This window comes from Squalius cephalus (genome assembly GCF_949319135.1).
Source record: "Squalius cephalus genome assembly, chromosome: 24".
NCBI classification, from domain to species: Eukaryota; Metazoa; Chordata; class Actinopteri; order Cypriniformes; family Leuciscidae; genus Squalius; species Squalius cephalus.
In genome coordinates, this window is record NC_137145.1 from 11,089,830 (window position 1) to 11,107,798 (window position 17,969).

General features: G+C 36.4%; 1 protein-coding gene across 2 annotated transcripts; it reads left to right on the forward strand.

Annotated features, from left to right (window-relative positions):
- The first annotated feature begins 940 nt into the window (after positions 1-940).
- Positions 941-17,245, forward strand: c2cd2 (C2 calcium dependent domain containing 2). Of its 2 annotated transcripts, none has more exons than XM_079860875.1 (14): positions 941-1,948; positions 2,099-2,194; positions 2,450-2,569; positions 5,811-5,912; positions 6,065-6,181; positions 6,727-6,844; positions 7,657-7,765; positions 8,208-8,272; positions 8,693-8,808; positions 9,090-9,246; positions 9,432-9,536; positions 9,702-9,829; positions 12,955-13,237; positions 15,141-17,245. In XM_079860875.1, the coding sequence occupies exons 1-14, from the start codon at positions 1,679-1,681 to the stop codon at positions 15,368-15,370; spliced, it is 2,016 nt and encodes a 671-aa protein (XP_079717001.1). In that variant the 5' UTR covers positions 941-1,678; the 3' UTR covers positions 15,371-17,245. The 2 variants fall into 2 exon arrangements, with proteins under 2 accessions (XP_079717001.1, XP_079717000.1); XM_079860874.1 differs by having other exon boundaries at positions 1,569-1,948; positions 5,811-5,911; positions 6,031-6,181.
- The last annotated feature ends 724 nt before the right edge of the window (positions 17,246-17,969 follow it).

Below are 17,969 nucleotides of genomic sequence, written 5' to 3' on the forward strand. Positions count from 1 at the left end.
TTTACCTCAGAAATAACAAAATATTACATATACTATAAACATCAGTATCGTTTGAAAGCCCGTTCCCGACACAGTTGAGAGTAAATAAATGAATCAAGTCATTATGATGAGAAACTTTTACATAATAATGAGATTTTCCACCTAAATATTATGACACGTTAACTCATAATTATCTGAACGTTTCACATTATTTTGAGATCATTTACGGGGAAAATTCTAATTGTTATGATATAGTAAGTCATTATTAGGAAACATTTTCTCAATATAATGAGACTAAATAATTATGAAATTATAATTTATATTTAATTTTAGTTATCTCATTATTATGATTTACAGATTCATATTTTTACTCAACTGTAGCATAAACAGGCTTCCATAGTGCATGGCGAACGATCTTGGATCGAAAGGATGGCTAAAGATTAAAAAAAAAAAAAAAAATGAAATCATTAAACAGTTTAATAATAAATAGTGAATCAACTTTAGAAAAAAAAATCTGATAAAAAAAATAGCCAAACTACGTTAAATGTTTTATGCTACTTTGGGAAATTAAGTTAGGACTAATTCCATTTAACCACAAAAAAAAAAAAAAAAAAAAAAAAAAAAAAAAATATATATATATATATATATATATATATATACATACAGTATATTCAAACTGAAAAAAAGCCATATATACAAAGAAACGCCCATTGTTCAAATGGTGTGTAAGGAAATGTCACAAGAGTCTATAGTCCTTTGTCTTTTTTCTGCTAAGCATAAATTCCCCATATGATGATATAAAGAAAACTATTCTAACTTATAAACTTATATTTTTTTTGTCAATATATTTATTTACGGCAATTTAATTTAATTTAATTATATTTTAAATTATTTTGAAAACTGCAGTAGGGACTTTTATTTTGTCTCGTCTGGTGACGGTGCTGACTGTGTCCTGAACCTCAACGCAAAGCTAATAATCCTTGAAATCAGAGGTGTGTGTTACAACACATCCTCTCTCTTTCTATCTCTCTTCTTACACGCACAGGAGGATGAACATCTCCGTTATAGAAGATGAGGACTGCACTTAATTTCACTTTTTAAACTCTTTTTTTGTTTTCTGCTCGGCTAATGTGATTGGTAACGTGGCTCATCAACACCGGGGGGATTTTCAGGAACTTTTTTTTCACGTCGAGTACTCCGGATCTAATGATTTAATTATTTAGAGATGTCTTCAAATAGCAAATAATAGTCCAACCGATGTCTTTAATGTATAATATTAATAATATTTTTTTTAAACCTGTAATAAAAAAAAAAAAATCTGTTTGTGTCCGATAACACTGTTAAACGCCTCGCAGATAAATTCACACTCGGTTTACTGTGACTAACGGATGTTAAAAATGTTACTTAGTGTGTAAGTAGTTGTGCAGATGCTCTAATATTATAAATATCACATTATAATTGTATTTTGTTTTATCTGTCGCTGTCGTGCTGGTTGACGTGAGATTTACGAGCCTCAATCCACCGGTCTCGTGTTTCCACCCACCCTCCGTTCGTGAACTTTCATTTTTGCTTTTTTGTGAAGGTGTTTTATTAGTCAATTCTAGGAAGGAAAGTGTCGTTATTGTGTTGGGATGCGGAAGGGTGAGGAGCAGAGCTGAGGGTAAACATGTTAAGGGTTTAAGAGAATGGCTCGGTGATCATGTCGTCTATGGAGGGTGTTTTCTCCGGGGTGGGTGACTGGCAGTGGCTCTGCATGGTCACTCTCTTTCTGGCCTCTGTTGTCACTTTGATCATATACTTGGTGCTGTATTTTTCCAACGAACCCCCTGCTGGGAAAACACCTCTCAGTCATGTGGATTCAGAGGAAGCTGATGGGATTTTATGCTGGGTGCTGTCTCTGAAAAGCTGGAAGAGTCAGTGGAGAAGAGCCTGGTTTAGGGGCCTTAATGAGGAAGCTCGTAGATCACAGGTTGGTTTGTAATTCAGTTATATATATCTCTCTCTATATATATTGTTAGTCTTTAAAATCGCACATGATTTCCTAAAAAAAAAAAAGAGATTGTTGTGGTCTTTTTTTTTTGCTTATTGTATTACTTTGGTATTTTGTTCCTCTTATTAGAGTGGGATTCAGCTGACCTTTGAAGATGATGGTGTCCAGTCATCAGAACTGGCCTTGGACCAGATTTCAAGCTTTACAAAAACAGCCGGTCAAAAGGTAAGGGCAATGAGGGCATGCTTCGAATGTTTATATACACTATCCTATATTGTGGATCTCCCTGCTTGCCTGTATTTAGGTTTGCATGTGTTGAATCAAAATAGGGATATGATGAGTATGATATAAGACTTCTCCTTTTGACCTGCACTGCTGTTTGTTGATTCAGAAAAGTTATTAGCAGTGTTATGACTGTTAAAATGTCAGGATATTTAAAGTTTCCACCTAGTTTTAGTCATAGCTGGTTTCTTTTTGCAGGATGTCCTGTGTCAGGTGGTTGGGAACAAACTGCAGTTTTCGGTCTGTGCTTTACCGAGCTCAGCATCTTCAGAAACACCCCTGAGATACAGTGTGAAAATATCTCCACTTCGTCTGCAGGTAAAAACGAGTGTTTATTCTGCTCTTTAAAGTCACTTGAGGATGGTTGAGTAAACATCAGGCTTTGGCATCTGTATAACAAATTGTCAAACAAGACAGTCATTGTTTGAATGCTTCCCGAGATATTGGCATTTGGTTTGGAGGATGAACCAGTTTTTTTTAAAAACATTCAAATGGAGCAGACAAGCGTCTCATTCTGTGTGCTTCTAGGAAAGCCTGTCACGTGTTTTGTCATCAAAGTAAATAGTTATTTTAATCACATGGGGATAAATCAACACTATGCTTAATTTAACTGTACATTCAGTTTGAGTGAAGAGGGAAATGAGTCTTATTGGGAAATTAATTCTATTCTATAGCAAGTAATAAAGTTTTAGGATTTTGAAACCTTTAAAACAAAGAAGTGTTATGGTGTAAAATGAATAATACATTTTTCAGATTCTGCTTGGTTTTTATGTCACTAATCATATGTTTGTACAAAAGGTCAGTTTTCACTTTTCCCTTGGATATACAAAAAAAATTGTAGAATTAAAGCAATACACAAAAAACAATGTTTTCATTAGTGTTCTGTATTGTATTTTATTAATATTTTTAAATGAATTGGCTTTTCATTTTCATTTTAGTTTCAGTTGGTCGTTTTATGTGCTTTTGTAATTTTTATTAATTATTTAATATTTCATTATAGCTTTAATTTTTGTTATTTTTATTTCAGTTTTAGTAATTTTAGTACATCAACTTAAATCATTTAGTTGCCAAGTAAATGCTTGTAATTTTCATTTAAGTTTTTCATCTAATATTTATTTCAGCTTAAATATTAAATAATTTTAGCAAAGTCAGTTTCCGCTGTATTTGAATGATTATAGTAATAAGCTTGTAAATGAGCACAGTTGTATGTTTGGAAACGCATGGCACTGATGAAGGGTTGAACCCGAAAACGTTTTGCGCAACTTTATTTGTGTCCTCTGGGCAATAAATTCATGTGAGTTTTTTAGCGTATTTTTTGTGTGCGGATCTTCTTTTGTCATTTTTAATAGTTTTAGTTAACCCTGACAACACTGCTCCATTTGTGTACAGTCCTATTAGACCTATATGGAATGAGGAATAAACACATTTGCCCTTGAATGGGACGTCCTATGTTCTCATGCACCATCCTGCATGCTTTTGATTTATAGGGCGTGACTCACTCTGCCATTTTATTCGCCACGGGAATCAGATTAAGTGCCTCAGTCGCGAGCACTGGCTCAGTGTCCTGCCTTTATTTTAATCACCGTTAATATGTCTCTGCCTCAGGAAAGAGCATGTGCACTTGCTCTAGTACATCCTGCCCAGAATTATTCATGGAAAAGCTTGTACCTCTTGAACAGTTATTTTAATATTGCACTACAAAAAAAAAAAGAAAAAACTGTATATCACAATTTCAGTGTGCAGAGCTGTAGCTTTTCTGCAGAACTGCTGTTCTGCAGTAGTTGACAATACATTGTGTTTAAGAGCTCACACCGGCTTTGCTCAATTGAATTACAGCTATTTTTAAACCAGCAAGTTACTCGACGACTCATTGTTGTGCTGATTCCGTTTTAGCTTTAAGTGCATTGAGTGGCTAAACATTTAACCTGTTGTAAAATCTTTCATTTTCCTCATGTGTCTCCACAATCCGCCTCGGATCTATGGTATTCTGTAGTAGTAGGCAGTTTTTGTTTAAGAGGATTAGGCCAAGTGCTAGATTGTAAATAGAATTACGGGCATGTGCCAAATGTACATACAGAATGCTTGTATGTTTAGGAGTGTTTGCGTTTATTTTCTTTTTGTCTTTTCAACCTCTTTCTGGAGGAATCCTTATGGCTATTGCATATTTTCTGTCTGTTTCCCCTGCTGGTCAAGGCCGGTTACTGGAAAGCTCCCAGCTCTTGTTAGAATGGCTTTGTAGGCTGAATAACAGTATATTTGGGGCTTTTGTTTCTGTTCTAGAGGTCATTGCACTCTAGACCCCACAGCCGTATACAAGGTTGTGGAATAACCCATTTATTTTAACTCCATGCGGTCCAACTCTTGGCAAGGTTACAAGCACTGTAAGCAAATATATTTTCAGGCTAAGATTGAAGTAGATCGATTGAAGCATTTCCTGTTTATATAAATCTTACTGTAAGCTAATAGTAACTGGTTAGCATTTGCTGTCTCTTCAGACTATTATTTCATGTGATTTAGGAATGAACTTGAGAGCACTGGAAAGGAATTTGGCGTCCTGTCATTTTTTCCTCCTCGTTTCATCCAAGTTCATTCTCCAGAAATGTAAAGCAGTCGTGCTTGGACATGACAGCCCATTCCTCTATGTACTGTGGGCCCTGCGGCTCAATGAGCCGTTGTGAATATGAGAATGCTCTGGACCCTTTGTTTATTGTGAGTTTGAAGTAGGCAGTGTTAGGTTATTCTGTTGTAGGTCGCTGTGTGTTTTTGCCTTGCTGAATTGAAGCAGCAGCATTTATTGCTTAATTTATAGCTGATATTTGGTCATTTGTTTATTTCAGTTGGTTTTCAGCATTTTTCTGAAATCAATAATATTCATACACATACTTGTGAGTGCACAGTAGTTTGATTCAATCTAAGCTGACAATGGTAAATAGCCATAAGTTATTTATATAAAGGTATTTATTTTATATTTACAAAAGATTTCAATTTCAAATAAATGCTGTGTATTGCAGTTTCCACAATTGCTTTTAGCATGGATAATAATAATAAATGTTTCTTGAGTACCAAAACAGCATAATGATTTCTGAAGGATCATGTGACACTGAAGATTGGAGTAATGATGCTGAAAATCTAGCCATCACAGGAATAAACTACATTTTAAAAAACATTAAAATAAAAAAAGTTATTTTATGTTGTTATCATATTCTCAATATTACTGTTTTACTGTATTATTATCTTACTGACCCAAACTTTAGATAAGCTTTACATATAAACAGTTTAAATTTATATCCATAATTTAATGCAAAAATAAATGCCCAAAAATTCCTAATAAATAGAAGCTAACATTGTTTTACATGATGGTTGACGTTTTAATTTTAACTATGTTTTCTGTTTCGTGAACGTTTAAAAGCAACAAAACAATTGAGACCTTATATTAAACCATGTTTAAAGAGGTTTTAGGCTTTACAATTTTGTACGGTCTCATGACTTATTGCTCAAATCACCCCTTGCTTTGTGTCTGTGGTTATAAGTAACATTTGTGTGTCTATTGTTGTCACAGCTGGCCCTACAGATGAAAGAGGTGAACAGGGAGGTGGAGATTTCCTGGAGGGTGCTTCACCTGGACTCTGTAGATTTGCAGCTGACGCCAAGTTTTGCGCAGGTATATTCACTCATCAGACCACTCAAGAAAGAAAAGATCATGATTAAGTACAGTTCTCATTGTCTGTCATTTGTAAATCTCAGTAGTATTTAAGGGGTAACTTCTGCTTATTTTTTCGGAAAGCACATGGCATGACTCTGTGTGTGTTTCAGGGAGATTATGAGAGTCTAAGTGAAGCGGCTGTGAGCGACAGGCTCAGGCAGGTCTTGAATGGAGCTCAAGCATTTGTAACTCTGAGCAGCCGACCTGCAGAGTCTGCAGAAATCCAGGTACAACCCTGCGCAAATGTCATTAAGTGTTTATCGTATGATCATTAGTTCTTAATCCTCTCTAAAAAGCTTCCACATAATTTCAAGTTCAACCACATAAGAGTTTTAAAACCCTATTAAGTTGTTCCAAATATAAATGTCCTGTATAAATGTCTTTCTTCTGCTTAACACAGAAGAAGATATTTTGAAGAACATGGGTAATCAAACAGTTGATGGGGCCCCATTGACTTCCATAGATTTTTTTTCCATACTATGGAAGTCAATGGGTCTCATCAATTGTTTGGTTACCCATATTCTTGAAGAAATTTTGATTTCAGCAGAAGAAAGAAATTCATAAGGGTTTGGAACAACTTGAGGATGGGTGATTTCATTTTTGGGTGAACTATCCCTTTAAGGCCTTGAATTTATGATCTGATAAATGTCATAATATTCAGAGAATTACATAACTTTGGAATTTTCTCAGAATGGAGAGAAAAACACAGAAAAGGATGTTGCTGTTGATGTTATGAGTGATAATGTTTTATTTCCTCTGTCCTCTTCAACAGGAAGTAAGGAACAAGACCTTGCAGGCGACCTCACCCCCAAAGCCCCCGCGAGCGCATGAGTGGAAACTATTAGTGAAGAACATCCGGGTCACATGCAAACAGGAGAATGGTGCTGCAGGTCAGTGACCAAAAGAGTGGTGCATCGCACACACATATTAATGAAGAATGCACGTCCTTTCAGTTGTTTAATATTTAGCCAACTCATTTTTGCAGATTTATACAATATTCAATAAAATGCAACATGATGTATATTGGTTAAAACATGCTTTTCAGCATTTGAAAAAACAATTTTGTAACAGTTAAGTATCACCTTTTTTTTTATTATGTGTCTCTTAATCACAGGTAGCTGTTTATGATGGGCCATTTATATGGTCATATGATTCACAAAGATTTACATCCTTGAAATCCCATTGGTCTCGTTATGTATTAAATGGACCTCATATGTGCCACAGACCTCAGCTAATGTTTTTATATTGCTTGGATCGAAGAAATAAAGCCAATAATTTGGATGGAATTTTGTTGTGGGCGCAAAGTGCAGGCAGCACTTCCCAAAAAGCACCGCCCCCACGACTTCTTGAGTTAACTGCCTGTGTTTCCCTCAATCAGGATGTCCCTTCTGTTCGGAAATCATTTTCAGAAGTGGTCTAATTGTCCCACTGCTCTCCAGCCAAGTCACTATTACAGCCTAGCAAGCACTTAATGGAGACAACTGGCAGCTCATCCGTTTTATGCATAATTCATTTTGACAAAGAGTGTTCTCTGCATTAGTCAGTAATTTAGCTCCAACAGTACTAGATCTCTTCTCTTTGTTTTTTGGCACAAATATCTGGTTTTATTTGAATGGGGTACATGTACATTAGCAAATGAGTCTACTTTTGGAATGGTATTGCTTGTGCTTGAAGATAAAAACTGTTTCTGTTCTGCTTTCAGGCGGCATGAATCCCCAGTGTATCCTCCAGTTGGATGATCCTCCTCAGAAGGTCACCAGTTCAGTCTTGACTAACACATCCAACCTGGCCTGGGATCAGCCCTTCATATTGTGAGTTCAGGTCCTCCTCCCCAGCTGCTCCTGCCAACTTCATTTATACCCATTGAAAAAAATAATCTGTTTTAACCTTTTGCCACTGTTATAGAAAATTACAATAGAGATAGGACAAGAAATTACTGAGAGAGGAGGCGCCGACATGAAAGGGAAATAATGTGAATATATATATATATATATATATATATATAAAATTATTTCTAGTCTTATTATTTTAACATTTTATATTTATTATTATTTTAACATTTTTCAAAATTGGAAACCTTCAAAAGCTTGGTCAAGATTGTCGACTCACAAATCCACACAAAATTAAAAACCAGCAACCATTTCCTAAGACTTAAAAAATAAAATGATTGGTATTTTTGGGGCATCTTTCAATCTTTTTAGATAGGAATGCCGTATGATTTATTTTATCTCCTGTCTCTGTGTGGTTTTGCAGTGAGCTTAGCGCCCGATCAAAGGAGCTGAACATCCAGGTCGTGGATAACGGCAAACCTCAGGAGAGTAAGTCCACATGACCGAAAATAAACCGGCTTAACTGCATAAAAACAGAATAGTGATATCCATTAATCTGGGTGTGCAGAAGCTTGAAGGTCATCTGTGAATTTTAATCTACTTTCTGTCATCTGTTTCTCTAAATCATGAAATATTCTCAAAATGAGGTGAAAGTGATATATTTATTGAGCTAATAGAAGGATACTGTGGTAACATTATGATTTGAACTCTGCTAACAGACACGTGACGGCCTCCATTACATCATGTCATTGGCCTTTCACCCTGATTTCTAACAGGCCAGATGCACTTGTGTGAAATGTGTTTGTCTGTTTATTCAGTGTCACTTTTGCCTTCCTAGGCAAACACATTGATTAAATAATGTGCATTAATTTGATTTGTTCTGGGTATCACTCTCTGTTCTCCTCCCAGGTGGTTTGTTAGGTCAGGTATCTGTGCCTTTTGATCTAGTGAAGAAACACCCCAAAGGTCAACAGACTTTTTCACTCATGAACAAAGATCATATAACCGGATCACTAACTACTGAGGTAAATATATATCAAATATCATCAATATGTCATAATGAGACTTTGATCTCATTTTAGATCTAATTCTCATAGAAATGTCTCTATGTATTTTTGTGTACATTGGCCTGAAACTCTGAAGTGAATTAGAAAGCCCTAGCTTAATATGCAGAAAGAACTATAAGTAAACCTAAACTATAGTTTCGTTTCGTTTCGTTTGGAAAATTAATTATGCCACACTGAATATTTGTTTACCAACCTGAATGAATGAAACCTGGCGTTACCTCTTCATGCTCTCTGTGTAGTTCACCTACCTGGAGCCCAGCGAGGTGCGGAGCTGGCAGACGCCCACTCCGGCCCCTACTAAGAGAGTGGAGATGGACCGCACTGTGATGCCCTGTGGCACCGTTGTCACCACTGTCACTGCTGTGAGGAGTAAACCAGGACGACCTTTGCAACCTGGTACCTTTCATTTGACCTTTGATTCAGTTGTTAATTTTTGAGGGAGGCAAAATAGTGGGGGTGTTATTTGGGTATTTGTTATTAAAGTTAAATATGAAAATGCTACAATTGTTATGTCATTCTCCTTAACCACGAAATCAAAATCTCTAATATGATTTTTGTGTTTTTAAAAATCCCTCTTACAGAATCCAGATCACCCTCTAAAAATAAGCTGGCGGAGAGAAGGGTGTCAGAGCAGCAGTCAATACTCGGAGCCAAAGTTAGCAAAGCCCTGTCATCATCGGATACAGGTGAGATTTCCAAGCTTGTTGACTTCAGTGGCTAAATGCATTTCCTTTTATTTCTGCACCGCAAGTGCTCATTAGCTATCCCGGAGCAAGCATGAATGGAAAATACACATTAGTAATAGGTTACATTCAGCATTTGTACACTCTTTTTCTCTCTTTCCTGCACAGAGTTATTGATGCTAAATGGGACCGACCCTGTAGCCGAGGCTGCCATCAGACAACTCCATGAGTCGGCAAAACAGAAGCTCAAATCTCCTGTCAAAAAGAGCACCATCATCATCTCAGGAGTAACCAAGGTACAGAAAAAGACTACTTGCCCACATATATGCGTATTTAGTAGGGATCTACTCTATATTGGCACTAGGGCTGGGTAAAAAAAATCGATTCTCATTTTTACGAACCGATATCGATTCTTAAATCCCAAGAATCGATTAGTCATCCTGTTGTCAGTTGATGAATGAATGGAGCATTGTAGCACGCATCCCATCCAATAAATCGCAATAATCTTTGTCCATTTTCTTACGAAATTAAAAAACATAAATACCGTTTTGGCGCTGTGGCGTGAGATCGCTCTGGCGCAGCTCAAGAGAAGCAGCAGCGCGGAGCACACATGATCTTCTCTTCCGCCTTAATAATACCAGTTACAGCGTGAAATAAACATGAATGAGCTTCTGAAAGTGTGTTAAAAGATAGAGTACAACTTATCGAAATCCGTATCGTCACATGGAATCGCTCAATCAGTGTTTCAACCGTGGAAAGACGTCAGTAAAACAGCTTGTAAACAATGTCATGTAACGTCACATTTACCTCAGAAAAACCATATCCAGTGACCATAAACTCGTTAGTCAGCTAGAGAGGAACATTTTGCTAAATACATGCACCATATTACATATTCATTATAATTTTTAATGTTCTTCAATATTTAATGCATGTTAAATCTGGCAAGTTTTTATGACAGCCACCATTTAAATGTTTATATTTCATGTAACTTTAATATAAAAATAAATAAGTGTAATTTAAGTGTTTGTATGCAAATCAGTTCATTTTTACCTTATATATATTATATTATATATTATTATCAATATTATAGTAGGCTAATGAGGCCTATAGGCAGGGCTGGACTGGGACAGAAAATCGGCCCTGGCATTTTGGCCCAGACTGGCCCACTACATATGATAATAAACACCACCCATCTTTGCACACCTTTGAATATGTTTTTGTTTAACTCCTATTCATTAAAACCACTAATGCCATGTAATGAGTGAGTATAAACGAGTGAGAGTTAACAGATGAAATAAGTACAAAATTGTAATTTATTAATACAATCGAACTATACTCCACACAGTGGTGAATCCAAAAAACAAACTATAAGCTGCATTGGCATAGCAATACCAGTGTTTCTCACAGGAATTTTGGTAAAACTGTGGTGGGTGGACCTCTAGGGGGGTTTGGGAGCATGGTCCCCCTAAGAAATTTTTTTGCATTTTAATGTTAAATTCATCAATCTGGTGCAGTTTGAGGGTTCAAAATTAAAAGCTCCAACCCATATTCAGGGTGCAAGTATAACAAAGAAAAAAATCAAACCTCTTTTAGTAACAGTGTCTGTCTATATTACACTACTACATAATAATAGTTATAATATTAATCTCATGATAGTAGCCTAATATCCATATATTGTAAAAAATAATGCACAGAAAAATAAAGAAAACTTTCATAATTAGTTTTGTACTAATTTCTATACTTGAAAGAGATGAGCACATGATCTTTTATTTTGACGGAAACTGCATCGAGCTTTTATTTTGGCGGAAAACATGGATACAAACGCGTCTCATTAAACTTCTAGTAAATTGCTGTAATCGTCAACTATGCAGATGTGGAAATAATCTGTAACTGGGTTATGGGTTCCTACACTCATAGCCAAAGTGTTTTGAAAGTAGTTCTGCTTACCGCGGACTCTACGTTACACTTTCTCATCTCTCTCCTGATCCTCCTCACTATCCTCATTATCAGCCACTGGAGCTGATGAAGGTCCTGCTGCTGCAGAAAACATATATATCTTGACACATTTTACAGCGTCTGCTTGAAGGGCCTCTATCTATTTTTCACACTATTTCTCTGTACATTCCTTGCGTTTCTTCTCCATCTCTCAGACTATTTTGACAGATACACACTTGACACTTCACGCTCACTCAAAGCCCAAAGGGGAAGGTGTTTAGAGATGTGATTGGGCCAGCCCAGTGTCAATCAAGAAAACAACCAATTGGCCGCTGATCTACGCGTTTCATGGGCCGGTCTGTCAGTGGAAAAAAAAACTAACGCTTACTTTTTTTTGACTAATGCATTACACCGGCACTAACCCAGCGCCGTCAATTAAACAAAACAAAACGAATGGGCCGCCGATGTACGAGTTTTATGGGCCGTCAAAAAAAAAAAAAAAAAAAAAAAAAAAAAGTATGAGATGTATCGGCCCAAAAGCACGTCGGCCCACCGGGCATTTGCCCGGTATGCCAGATTACCAGTCCAGCCCTGCCTATAGGCTACAACTGACTCCCATAGTTTACAGCATTAGTTAAGAGATTTGTTTTCCTTGAGAAAATTTGCCATGCATTGTACCTGATATCCAAAATAATCAATAGTGAATTGAATCGAATCGGAATCGAAATCGAATCGAATTGCAAGCTTGTGAATTGAAATCGAATCCAATTGTGAAATTTGTGTTAATACCCAGTCCTAAAATTGGTACCATATCACTTTTGTTTACTTTTTTCTGTGCATGCTCATTTCCCATATTTTTACATTTATATTACCATTGGTGTCATCAAATGCTTACTTAAATGTTTTTTTTTTTAAAAATAGTAATAATTTAATACATTTGTTAAATGCAATATTTAGCAAATATCAAGCTGAATTTATTTATTTTTTTGTACATTTATAATGTTGTGATTCCCAAAATTACTTGTAGCATTAAAAAAATATTTGATTTGATGATTTTGATTTATTTATACAAAATTGTGCAAATTTATTAGACAGATTTATTTTATTTATCTTTTTCAAAATTGGAAACCTTCTAATCCTACTGTAGATGAAGATTATCAACCCATGAATCCACACAAAACACAGCAAGCATTTCCTAAGACTTCAAAATTAAAATGTTTGTAGTTTGTCATTTTTGGGACATCTATCAATCTTTTTAGATCTTTTTACATTATAATGTTGTGATGTCTGAATTCACGCGTAGAATTTAAACAACTGATTTTGATTTTAATATATTTTTACAAAATTGTCAGTATCAGACATTTGTCCTGTATCTACTAATAGTTAGTGATACCTTGCCCTAGTCACAATGTTACATTATAAAGCAAGTTCTTTGGCTTTAATTGTCAGTTTCTAATTGAAGCTTTGCTATTAACCTGCTCCCTAGGCCCCTCTAACACAGGATGAGGAGATGACTTTGATGGCAGGATATGCAGCTGCAATGGACGCTTCTATGTCCGGAGCATCTGAGGGCACCAGCAGCGAAGCAGCAGCATTACCCTCGGAAACTGTGACAGAACCCAGCTTTCTCAAACCCATAGAGTCTCTGGTGGGTGCGAATGGCACAGATCATGTGGAGGACTGGGAGAGTCAGGCTGGAGAGGACCCAGATGTGGATAAGTCCTCTCTGTCCCTCTGTACCTCTGAAACGGGTTCCAAAAAAGGAAAAGGTGAGGGGAATGGACTTTGAGCTTTATGTGTATGAAGAACAACAACATTCAGAATTATGCTGAGCTGGGTTTTGGGTTTCTATTTAACCAGTTTACACCTTCAAACTACATAAAGTGCTTAACTAGAGTCATAAATCTGATCACAGGTCTGCATGTGATCCACAAGGTCAATGGCATGCATTTACACTACCATTCAAACGTTTGAGAGTCGTTAAGATTGCTTTATGTTTTTGAAACAAGTCTCTATTTGATCACGCTGATACATTTTATCAGGATCTTTTGTTTAATAGAAAGTTCAAAAGAACAGAATTTAATTAGAACAAGATTTCTTTTGTAACATAAATACCTTTACTGTCACTTTTTAACTATTTAATGCATGCTTGTTGGAACAAAAGTATTAATTTCTTAAAAAATTGAACAGTAGTGTATATGCTAGTGCAGGGGTTTTCAAACTGTGGTCACAGAGTGGGTCGCACAAAGTCAATTGGCTGCAGCTAAATTTGCGTTTCAGTGAATGACACACATTTCGTCTATGGATGCACGATATTCCAACATTAAGTAAAAATCGCTTCGAATTTGCAAAGGCCGCGTTTTAATTATATACATATGCGCTGTCATATCAATTTCTTTCATATCAAACTTTTGATTAACATTAAGGGTACAGTACAGTGTTTTCTCATCTCAAATATTTTGGTGGGTCTTGACATAGATTATACTTGCCTAGGTGGGTCCTGGAATGGAAAAGTTTGGGAACCCCTGTGCTATTGTATAGGTAGTGTATCAAGTAAATTGGTGGTATTTTGCCCCATGAAGTTGTAACTACAATATTTGTTAATCTAGAATTAATTATTCTAAAAAGCTGATCTGAATCCTAAACTAATGTCCCTTAAGCCAATGAGTAAAGTAGCCATTTATTACGTCACTTGAGTTGCTTAATGTAAACAATCTTAAAAAAAAAGGAACATCTCAACCAAATTCAAGTCTTGTTAGTGGCATGCCAGTTAACACAGAGCTACTAAATTCTGTCTTACCTTTGTTTGTGTCTCTAATAAGAATGTTGCAGCACTGTCTAGTGTCTTTCTGTCTGTACTTCTCACATTTGATGACATTCACTTTCTTTTTTGTCCTCTGTACCTCTCCCTTATCACTTTGTTTATTTTTTTCTTTGCTGTCTTAAAGTGGAAACCTGTGCTAACCAGACTTTATTGCTGGAAGAGTAAGTGACCTTTTGAGAAGTCTATAATAGTACAATTATGTAGACTTCCCTGTGAAATTGTTAACAAACCCTTTTAGTAAAAAAAAGCTAGTCCATGCCCCAGCGCTTTAAACTTCCATTGGGATAATAAGCAAGTCATTACCCTGTATTGGATCAACATGGTTTCAAACGTGAATTTTGGACATGGAGAAAGATTTGACATGCTGCTTGGCTTCTCAAATCTTTGGAGGCACCTCTTGTTTTTTGTTTTGTGCTATTAAACCTTTTCATTGTTGGCTAAGTGAGAGTTTTGGCTGATAACTTGCCCTAACTGCATACAAATCCAGAAGTTCAAACTTCCTGAACTTCTAAGCTGGTGTGGACTGGTTTAGGCTGCTTTGATTCTAAAACCAAGCACTTTCAAACACGTTTGCATAGTCTGTGTTAGTAGTGTGCTTGTATTCTTTCAGCTAATTTCCATCTGATGCTGCCAGTGTATCTTTCAGAGCTGAATATGACACAAATTGCATCACAATTCCCACAAATCCTCTGTGTTTTCATGGTAGTCAATAAATCCAAAAGAATATTTGATTACTAATTTTATGGTTTAGCTTCCTGTTGATCAGAGTTTGACTTCCGGGTTGGCTCAGTGAAGTATGTTAGTGAGCTTGGCTGATTATTTTCATCTCTCTTTGGCGCCCCCTGTAGGCAGCTTCCTGCACAAGAGTGCCAAGCTATTCTTCAGACGGCGACATCAGCGAAAGGAGCCAGGGATGAGCCAGTCCCACAATGACCTGCAGTACTTGGAGCATCCCGAGGCGGCCATGATGGGCGACAGGGAAAAGAGGACGGCCACCTTCAGGCGCATTATCAACAACAAGCTTCTACCCAAGAGCAAGAGCAAAGCCAACGGCACAGTGAGAGAACCGCCCACGTGAACTGCCCACTCTGTTGCAATAGAGAAGGCCTTCATCGAAACTAATAGTTTTTGCACCTCTTAATTTTTAAAAAAAAATGTCATCATTTTCACATTCATTCTCAACTTTTATGCAAGTCATTTCTTGCTTCTTGGCTGTATTTGCCAAAACCTCTGCGTTACAACAATCACTGTTTCATCAACTCCCTCTCAACACATCATGCACATTCTCAGAATTCCAATTTCTTTATCATTCAGACCCTTTAGCTTGGTTTTTCTTGATCTACTCTATGAAGTCTGTCTTCATGGCACTAGTTTCATCTCTTCATCCATGTAAATAGGCATCACAGGCTTGTCACTTTGTCTTTCACCTTGTGAAATGTGTGTTTATGCAAGAAAGTTTACAGAACAGCATCCAAATGAACACTGGCTCTCTTCGTCGCTCCAAATGACTCAAAAGAGTCGTTTAACCTTATGCAAACAGTGGTCGTCATGCAAAAGATACTGTGTTTGTGGCCTTTTAACCAAAGTGGGATTTGAGGATAACCTTTTCTTGCTATTTACCTAAGCTTTATCCCTCTGGAAACCCTCTGGTGACCTGATGGAACCTGGACTATCTGACTATCTAAGGGAAAACCATCAGTTTGATTTGCACTTCTTTATATGCTCAGAACTCATTCCAAATGCATTTGCAGTGATGTGCAGCGAATTCTTGGGGGGTTTGGTTGTGAACATGCTCTGGATTTGTTCGAAATCATGTGAAAGATCTCTGCCTTTATGTGAACTGAATATGGGTGTTTTTATTTTGATAGGGAGACTAATCTGCAGTTTAAGCCTAATTGTCTCTGGGAATAGTGACTCTTATTTCCCCAAATTTGTTAAGTGAAATATTTCCTAACAGAGCATAACATTTAAAATGTTCTGGGTTGGCACTGATATGTTCGTTTTAAGACGGGTTTGGTTTTCTGTTCATCTTTTAATTTCTAAATATTAAGCAGAGTTGGGAAAATATCAACAAAAGGTATTATTAGGGTTATTTTATTTTAAATATTTTCTTTTTAAGCATACATTATTCAATATACTGTATAATTGTAAAATGTGCTGATTTGATTTTTTTTTCTTTCTTTTTCCCTCCGCCATTCCACAATACCACACAATGTTAAAGAAGTTGATGTGTGTGAATTGTACCAAAGGTTTTTAACACTAAGAAAGGGCATTTTCCCATTTGAGAAAGACCAGAATGCAAGAGGACTAGCCTCTTGAATTTAGCTATTCAATATGTTCACGATTCAGGAGTTATTTTCCCAAGAGTGGTGTTTTCTTTGACTTGTAATGAAATGTTGGCTGTGAATGCCAACCAGTTTGTATTCTGGAACTGCAGTGGATTTGTGGTAAGGGGATTCAATAACAGGCTCCATTTGACATTTACTTGAACTCAAGCTGCATATCTAGAAGAAACCTGAATGCCTGTCCATAGTGAATGTTGCCAGAAAGAAACCTCAGCAGTCTGGCTGTTAACTCTGAATTTCGGGAGGACTACTGTTCTGTGTTCAAATTTTTTTTTTTTTTTTTTTTTTTTTTTCATTTTGTCTGTTGTGTGTTGCCATTTACAGCCTGGCTGTTAACATTTCATTTGGTGGTATTTCTTAACAGGTCATTTTAATTGAAAAAGGAGGCAAATGAAGATTTTATTTTTGTCATGCTTGCTTGGCCGTACAGAGGTGATCTAGCCTTTAAATAAAATCGAACACATCAGTCCTCTTTATATGCGTATCATCATAATATAATCATGTGCATTGAAGAACTCCTCATTAACTTAACTCATCTGTGCTTTCTATTGGACTCTGGTGTCCTTAACCAGAATGTCTATAGAAATTGTTGTTGTGAATGATAATTGTATCCATGAGAACCTGTTTATCACCATAACACATTTACCTGTAATATTAAGATCACACATCTGCATGGCCTGTGCAGTAAGAACTCATAAAGCTTTTCCTTTTGTAGTCCTAAAACCCTCTGGAATTCTCTGTTAGCTTTTAAGAATGGTGGTTTGTGATATTAAATAAAGTCTGTAATTACTTGAAGAGACTTGTTTTGCTCTATAATATAAATCACACATGGATATGTTGTTGACAACTACCACAAGTATGCTAGTTTATGAAACCCTGTTGTTATATCAATAAAGCTTTAAATTTCACATTTGATGTATGAGTTTGTGTAATGTGTGTTGCTAATGCAAAAGTCTTTTCAAGTAATGCTAAACAGAGCTTTTGTTACTTCTCGAACCCAATAGGAACTTCCTGAGGGAACCTATGGCTGATTAGCTTCCTGGTTATCCTACAAAATGACATTATAACTGAACGGTTCTGTTATAAAAAGTGACAAAGACCTTGATATCTGTGCATAATGAATGTAAGCCTGTGCTTATGTTATGTTCATTAACATATCTATTGGTTTGAGCAGTAAACACTGACTGAAAACTCGTTTGTTTCTGCATTCGTTTTTGCTGTCAAAATAGGATTCAGAGTCAGACATGTTATTTTGTGTGTCTCTACAATATAATTAATCAGCTGTAATATTGATGACAATCTTACGGTGGTCCGTATGAGGAAAAACTACAC

What these genes read in the sequence shown, in the direction of transcription:
- c2cd2 (XM_079860874.1), top strand. Translation starts at nt 1,679, where the DNA reads ATGTCGTCTATGGAGGGTGTTTTCTCCGGGGTGGGTGACTGGCAGTGG. An exon ending in CTGACGCCAAGTTTTGCGCA is followed by an intron (nt 5,912 to 6,030) that starts GGTATATTCACT and finishes CTTATTTTTTCG; the next exon opens with GAAAGCACATGGCATGACTC. An exon ending in CAGAGTCTGCAGAAATCCAG is followed by an intron (nt 6,182 to 6,726) that starts GTACAACCCTGC and finishes CCTCTTCAACAG; the next exon opens with GAAGTAAGGAACAAGACCTT.